The 8751-nt window shown below is 40.0% G+C and overlaps 1 protein-coding gene across 1 annotated transcript; it reads right to left on the bottom strand.

Annotated features, from left to right (window-relative positions):
- Positions 1 to 569: 569 nt before the first annotated feature.
- LOC308359966 (large ribosomal subunit protein eL37-like) lies at positions 570 to 863 on the bottom strand (the record flags this gene model as incomplete). Its single annotated transcript, XM_080831305.1, has 1 exon — positions 570 to 863. The coding sequence occupies one exon, from the start codon at positions 861 to 863 to the stop codon at positions 570 to 572; it is 294 nt and encodes a 97-aa protein (XP_080687431.1).
- Positions 864 to 8751: the final 7888 nt, after the last annotated feature.

The raw sequence follows: 8751 nt of genomic DNA, 5'->3' as shown, positions 1-8751 counted from the left end.
CAAGGAATAAGACTGGTAGCGGGAAGGTCATTAAAGCAGTTTAATTTAAACAATATATCAGGCTCTGGACAAAGGTAATGAAAATGGGAAGTCCAGCTTCTCTAATGCCCCAGCCAAAGACAAATGACAATTTTAAGAAACAGAATGGGTAGGATTTGGTTTGTGATTAAATATAAGTGTGTAGATGAGGAAAGAGTATACTTGATAAATTGGGCTTTTAACTTGAATATCTAAAGAGCTGGCTGTGCCATTTGTTAATTATGGTTTAGTTTTGAGAGTGTGGGATCTGATGAGTTTAGTTGGGGGAAAATCCAATTAGCTATGTTTAAGAAGAAGTTGGATATTACAGATCTAAGTTTAGGAGAATGACCTAAACCAGAGACATGTATCTGGAAGTCACCATATAAAGGTTTTAATTAAATTTAGCAACAAATAAATCCTTGGCAATCTTAGGAAGATTGCTTTTAATGAAACTGTAGGCAAATTTTATTTATTTATTTATTTATTTATTTATTTATTTATTTATTTATTTTAACCATGATGTTTATTGTGACTAATCGTTGAAATCCTTAAGATGAATTGGATGCTGCAACAGCTGCCCTCTTGGGCTTAGGTGTTGTTCCTTCACAGAATCCATGCCTGAATCTGAGGTATACAATTTTTAGGTGCCTCATTCTACCGGTTCCAGTGGTGTTTCGTCTTTTAGCCTTGGCACTCCAGTTATATTTTCTCTTGTGCTTGGCAGGATAGACGCATTTGCCACACGTGGACTTCTGAAGGTGGTAGGCCTTCGAGCCACAGCGGCGGCATAACGTGTGCGTCTTATTGTGACGCTTTCCAAACGATGACGTCCCCTTCGTCATCTTGTTTCCGCAGCAGGCCCCAAAGAGGTCTGTAGGTAAAATTTAGATGAAATGTAGGGAAGTGCAGGTGACCCTGTCTGATGAATTTTTGGAGATTACAAATTTTTCACTGAAGCCAACATGCCTACTGGTAAGATTTTCTCCAGCATCCAGTGTTCATCAAACTAGGTGAATGAGGACAATGGAAAAATGGCTTGTTGTATAAATGAGACATAACGATATTAAAAAGAGGGACTCCTAGGTGACTCAGTCACGGGGTGTCTGCCTTTGGCTCAGGTCATGATCCCAGGATCCTGGGATTGAGCCCCTCATTGGGCTTCCTGCTTCCCCTCTCCCACTACCCCAGCTCATGTTCCTGCTCTTGCTGTCTCTCTCTCACTGTCAAATAAATAAAGTCTTTAAAAAAACCAGTTGGGGATATTGACAAGACAGTAGGAAATAGAAAGGATTGATGTTTTTAAACAGTTCAAAAACATGTATTTTAGGAATAGATGAGTCAGGTGTAACAGTAGTTATGGTTAGAAAACTGAATATTTGAATTTACAATGTTACAATGAATTAATTTAAAGTATAATTAATGGAATGGATAGCTGAAGTCTAGTGAAGGAAGAAGCCATTGTTGGTAAGGAGGTCAAGGGTGCTGGATGGATCTTTCACAGATATATTTTAGTTACCCAGGATATCAGAGCTTGGAGTACAGAGGAAGACTTTGAGCCCAGAGATACAATCTTTAGTTAAGATATTATGAATCAGTGTTGAAGTGAGGAAAATATAACCAACGAATTCAAGCCCCTATTATATCTTTAGTTCTCAGCCTTAGGCTTGACACAGAGTAAGGTCATGAGTGAGTAAATGAATGAATGAATGAATGAACTAATAATTTAAGAGATTCTAGGAGTCCTCCTACGAAAATGTGGGGCCCGGTCAAAATGACTCTTATTTCAGAAACATGTTTAGGCTCAATGGGGTGAAGAGAAAAGCTTTCAGAAATTCCCAAAATTGCCCTAAAAGAAGTTTGTAGAGTCCCCAGAGGTTCATCCCCCATTACCCTTGGAACTGGTCACTAATGCCCTAAACTCTATTTCAAGACCTTACTCAAAGCATCCATAGGAGTACTGATGAGCCTATCTATGGAGGCTGAACTCTGGAAAAGAGACACTCACTGTACCATCCAGAAAGCTCCTGCTTCCTGCCCCCACATGCCACTTAACCTGGATATAACTCAGGGTTTGGGAGTGTTTTCTCTTTTGGGTCCCATTAGAAAAGCTTCTGAGTGGGGCGCCTGGGTGGCTCAGTGGGTTAAGCCGTTGCCTTTGGCTCAGGTCATGATCTCAGGGTCCTGGGATCGAGTCCTGCATCGGGCTCTGTGCTCAGCAGGGAGCCTGCTTCCCTCTCTCTCTCTCTCTCTGCCTGCCTCTCTGTCTACTGTGATCTCTCTCTGTCAAATAAATAAATAAAATCTTAAAAAAAAAAGAGAAAAGCTTCTGAGGATGGAGCTGTCCTCCATAGGTCTCGTTCTATAGGAAGGTAGGGCCTCCTGATCTGAGGAGGTCTTTGACATACCCCAAGTCTTTGTAGCAGAGGCCCTAGTCACTCCAAATCTGAAACATAAAGATTAAATTTCACAGTAAGACAAATTTCTGTTTACTGACTACCTGTTATTCTGATGTCATTTTTAGTAAGGGTTATAAACACAAATAATTGCAACAGAATTTTCAAGAATAAATGTTATTGATATGGATTGAAAAAACAAAACAATTCCATTAATGAACAGAAATGATAATATTCGGCTATGTAGTTTTTTTTCTGGTATACTATGTGCAGAATGCAAGGATAATAAATACAACGTTAAAGGTAAACAACATGAAGATTGGGCAGAGCAAATGCTTAGTCATCATTGTGAAAACTTTGCTTCCTGTTCAAACTGTCCTTGCCTCCACACAGACTGAAAACAAGTGACTAAAGTCTGCACCTCACACTGTCATATACCTGTGGATCCCCTTGAGATCTTGTTAAAATCCAGATTCTGATTCAGAGGATCTAGGGCAGGCCTGAGATGTTGCATTTCCAACAAGCTCGTGGGGGTTGCTTCTTGTTGCTGGTTCCTGGTTGCAGCTGGAGTAGAAGCAACTGAACAAGGCGCTCAAACCCAACCTTAAATGGGCCAGGCCAGAACAGCTGCCTGGTGCCTGAGGGAAAATGCCCAGGTGGAAGTGCCATCCTTTGGCATCAGGTAAACAAAAATGGTCATAATAATGATCACAGTACTAGGCTCACAACTGGGATCCCAAGGGCCTGATCTAAAACATCTATCTTCCTTTATGGAGTTCTGGACAAGCAAGGCAGATACATGAGTCAGGTGGGTGAAGATGGAAGTAACAACTCTGTGACTGGTAAAGATTGGATGAGAGGTCTTGGTTTATGTGGATGGTCACCGTGGGCTTGCCAATCTCTCTAATTCTGCAGATAGGCCCATCCAGGCATTAGCACAGCTGGTCAATCCCCTGATTTCTCCTGAGGGCTAGGCCTCTTTCTGACTGGCAGAGAGCAGATAATAATATCTTACCTGTATCCTGAAATGGAAAAGGAGGAGGAGGCTGCTTAGGAGGGAGTACATTATAAAGATTTTTCCATGCTTATGTTCCTCCTGAAGTATGCACATTCATATACCTATGCATGCATTAAACAGCAACTTTTCTGAGAATAAGGACTTAAGCTGCTTTGTTCACCACAGTAGTTCCAACTAGAATATTGCCAAATGCCTAGTAAATGCTCAAAAATATTTGGTGAAAGACTAAAAGTTCATATAACTCTATGAGGTAGATATATTTGTCCCCATTTTTCTTTTTCTCTTTTTTTAAAATAATTTTATTTTATTTTTCAGTGCCCCAAGATTCATTGCTTATGCACCACACTCAGTGCTCCATGCAATACATGCCCTCTATAATAACCACCATCAGGCTCACCTTTCATCCACCCCCACCCCTCCAAAACCTTCAGTTTGTTTCTCAGAGTCCACAGCCTCTCATGCTTCATCTCCTCCTCTGATTTCCCCCAACTCACTTTTCTTTTCCTTCTCCTAATGTCCTCCATGTTATTCCTTATGCTCCACAAGTAAGTGAAACCGTATGATAACTGACTGTCTCTGCTTGACTTATTTCACTCAGTATAATCTCCTCTAGTCCTGTCCATGTTGATACAAAAACTGGGTATTCATCCTTTCTGATGGAGGCATAATAGTCTATTGTGTACATGGACCATATCTTCTTTACCCAGTCATCTGTTGAAGGTCATCTTGGTTCTTTCCAAGTTTGGTGACTGTGGCCATTGCTATTATGAACATTGGGGTACATATGGCCCTTCTTTTCACTACATCTGTATCTTTGGGGTATATACCCAGTAGTGAAATTGAAGGGTCATAGGGTGGCTCTATTTTTAATTTCTTAGGGAATCTCCGCACCGTTTTCCAAAGTGGCTATACCAACTTGCATTCCCACCAACAGTGTAAGAGGGTTCCCCTTTCTCTACATCCTCTTCAACACATGTTGTTTACTCTCTTGTCAATGTTGGCCATTCTAACTGGTGAAAGGTGGTATCTCAATGTGGTTTTGATTTGAATCTGCCTGATGGTTAAAGATGATGAACATTTTTTCATGTGTCTGTTAGCCAGTTGTATGTCTTCTTTGGAGAAGTGTCTGTTCATATCTTCTGCCCATTTTTTGACGTATCTGTTTTTTTGAGTTTTGAGTTTGGGGAGTTCTTTATAGATCTTGGATACCAGTCCTTTGTCTGTAGTGTCATTTGTGAATATATTCTCCCATTCCATGGGTTACCTCTTTGTTTTGTTGACTGTTTCCTTTGCTGTGCAGAAGCTTTTGATCTTGATGAAGTCCCAAAAGTTCATTTTCGCTTTTGTTTCCTTTGCCTTTGGAGACATATCTTGAAAGAAGTTCCTGTGGCTGATATCGAGGAGGTTATTGCCTATGTTCTCCTCTAGGATTCTGATGGATTCCCACCTCATGTTGAGGTCTTTTATCCATTTTGAGTTTATCTTTGTGTATGGTGTAAGAGAATGGTCAAGTTTCATTCTGTCCCCATTTTTCTGCTGAAGAAACAGAGGCAAAGAGTGCCGAAGCAACATGCACAAACAACCTGCCTATTCCCAGCCTCTGAATCACTCAATCTCATTGCCATTTTCTCATAGCTTTCTAGCTGCCACCACCTGGAAAATTCTGTTCAACCAATAATACCCAGCATACATTTCTCCCTTCCTCCTTTCTAACCAGAACTCAGATTTTGTTTATGAGTCCACTCTTTCCAATTTGAGCATATATGCTTTGAATGAATCTGATGTTTTTTAGCACCTAATGCAGCCTTCACTGGTCTGAGGTAATCCATCCCCTCTTACCCTTAATTAGAAATGGGAATTTCAGAAATTTCAGAAATGGGAATGAGAAATAAAAAATTTGCTAAGGGATTCCAGAAGAGCTCTTGTTCATCCTTTTGACAGAATTTCTACCAGTGATGCTCTCCTTCATTCTGATTTCATTTGAAAAAACAAGTAATACCACTTAACAGCATTAACTGTCCTATAATCCAAGAGGAACCAGTAATACGATGAAGCCTGTGGACAACAGTGAAAGGACTTGAGTCCCAGATGACATCAGTAAATCACTGGATCAACCAGCCTAAAGCCCACCCTACCTTTGTATCATGTGATTGATTAACTTTCTTTTGGTTTTAACTAGCTGAATTTTATTTTATTTTTTCTTTTATTTGATGTCAAATGCATGGTAAATGATATATACCAATCTTATCTCTGCTCTTTCCTACAGGAGGAGGGTGAGGGAGGGACAGAATCTGAAATATCATTCATCAAACTCTGAGGTATTCATGTCCTCCACCCCTTGACCTCCTCTACTGTCTTTCTGTCATCCATAATTATAAGGTGACAAATCTATTCCTTTTTTGTTTTTTCAAAAACTATTCTTCTTAGACTTCTTTAAGAACCTGTAGTCACTGAAAGTGGATCTGTATGGGGGAAAGGAGGGTTAAAATCTTTCCAGATTTATATGTCTATCAAGCACTTACTAAAATATTTTAGGGGACTTCACTTTCAAGATATCTTACTAATAACTCCTGTTTACCTCTTCTCCCTCCCCAAACCCCACTGAAGTTGTGAGAGAAACTTAAGAATAATCCCATAGCAGCATTAGAGTAATGCCTTGAGGAATGCCATAAGTAGTTTAGAACATGGAGCAAAATTTGGAAGCTGGAATTCAAATGGGATAAAATTGATGATGAATCCTAACAGAACTGAGTAAATTAAAGTCCCATACAGGTGAGAAAGACACTGAACTCAGGAAGATCTAAAGATTAGCTTCACCGTATATGCGGAAGTCATTGAAGAGATACCTCAAGTTGACTTGTGAGCTGAACCTGGTTGATTAGAGGTTTCTTACCCTTTCCCTGTCCTTGGAATATGGGTTCCACTTGCCTTTCCCACTCCAGAGGCTGCTCCATGGACATAGCCTTGACATAGTAATGTGGTGTTGAGAACACCTAAATGGTAATGTGACTAAACCTAGTTAAGGCCTCTATATAAACTTTTAAGACTTGGCACATTGGTGTGAAGATCCTCTCATGTTGCTACTGTCCAACACAAGCCTTGTATATAAGTTCCCTTTCCTTATCAAAACTGTCACCTACCAACCTGGGGTGGCCTTCCTTTTCCTTTGGTCTCTCTCTGCCCTCTGAGTACAGGAGATAGTTTCAGATTATACTTGGGAAGCAAGGAGGTTGCAAACCAAAAATTGACAAGCCAGCCAGGAGACTAAAGCAATGGGCCTTGAAAAAGAGGCATCTGCAGGGAAAATCCTGAGTTGGCCAGCCACCTCACTGTGGGGAGCAGTGGCCCATATGTTAGCTTTGAACACTGCATGAGTATGGAGATGTCCTGAAAATACCAGCCATTCCAATGCACTTGTTAGAGGAACTGTGTGGAGTACACTGCAGCAGAAAAGGGCAGTGCATGGTTGTTATCATAGTGGGCTCCCTCTCCTGTGGGCAGATCAGCTTGCCACTGATGTCTAACTACAGGCTAAAGCTGAGGTCAAGAAGTTGGAAGAAGAGCTGAGGTTAGAGAAGAATATGCATGTGTCCACTACTTCGCTAGGTTTGGGGCTAGCAGACAAGGTGGAAAAGCAGGGTAATATATCAGAGGCCTTAATGTGTCATTCTGCAAAGCTAGGAAGGTCTAAGACACCTCTGTTGCTTATCGCATTTGTAGAGAGAAAATGATGACTCTGAGTCCAATAACTTGGAAGAAAGAGAGGCCGGAAGATGCCATACCACCAGGGACTGCCAAGAAGTGCAGGTATGGGGGTGAAGCCCCAAATGCCAGTGTATTCTCGGTTTTATTATCATAGAATGTAAAGTATGTGGAAGCAAAGAAAAACAACTTAAGAAAGCAATCATGTGAGGGGCAGCAGGAAACCGTGTATGTGACTATCAGTATGGATCCTAGAGAAGTATTAACTAGGGGACTGCAGAAGATGGAAGAGCCAACCCCAGCAGGCCTGTCTTATTCACCAACATTGTTGTTTTCACGATGTACTGTTTTCAGTACAGAATGACGAGGGAAGGGTTGGCTTTTGCCATACAAATACAACTTCTGCCATATATGCCTGTTTCTATTCTTATTGTTTCTTTTATCTACAGAGGTATTGCTTTCCACACACCTTAAATTAAGATCACGGCAGTTATTATGGCTGAGCAACATTCCGTCTTGTATGGGATATACACACACCACCTTTTCTTTATCCATTCATCAGTCGATGGGCATTTGGGCTCTTTCCATAATTTGGCTATTGTAAACAATAGTTAGCCATAAAAAAGAATGAAATCTTGCCTTCACAATGATGTGGATGGAGCTAGATTATTATGCTAAGCAAAATAAGTCAATCAGAGAAAGACAAATACTGTCTGATTTCACTCATACATGGAATTTAAGTAATATAACAAAGGATTGTAGGAGAAAAAAGAGAGAAAAACCAAGAAACAGACTTAACAATAGAGAACACACCAATGGTTACCAGGGGGTGGGGGTGTGGGGATGGGTTAAATAAGTGAAAGCGATTAAGGACTGCTCTTGTCCTGATGAGCACCAGCTGTTGTATGGAATTGTTGAATCACTAAGTTGTACACTTGAAACTAATATTACACTGTATGTTAACTAGCTGGAATTTAAATAAAAACTTAAAAAAAGTCTCAGCAGTTGTGATAAAGCCTTATTAGGATGCTAATATGTAAAACCTTTGAAAAAGTGATGAAAATGAAAAAGAGGAGGATGTTGTGGTAATTTTTGAAGAAATACACAAAATGTCCCATGCCTTCTGACCCTTAATGCAAAGGAGAATTTTAAATAGCCATTACTCCAAAACTTCTAGAAGAAAACTTGCATTCTTCTTTGTCCCTTGAAATTGTAAATTTTATCATGTCTTTGAAATGTAAACACCTCAGGAGATAACCAAAACATTGTCCACAGAGACTTAACAAAAGGGGAGGGGGCTTTTTATAAAATACAGATGCTATAGAAGAAGACTTGCCCCAAATCTGGTCCACAACCATTATAAATCACAAATATCCACAAAAGCTTTAGCCATGTGGGTGGGTACCTGATTAATGGCTAGAGTTTTGGAAGGAAAGCTAATATGATAAAGTTGAAAAAGGTTTGTGGAAAAGAAATACTAAGAATTTCATACTCACTGAAACTAAAATTGGAATGGATTTATGTAAGTTAAATAGAAAAAAAAAGTTTTAATATCAAACATACACTGGTGTAAAATTGGAATTTGGTTTTCTCTCTGCTAGAAAGGACAAAGTTTTC

Source organism: Martes martes (assembly GCF_963455335.1).
Source record: "Martes martes genome assembly, chromosome: X".
NCBI lineage: Eukaryota > Metazoa > Chordata > Mammalia > Carnivora > Mustelidae > Martes > Martes martes.
This window is presented reverse-complemented; position numbering and strand designations above follow the sequence as displayed.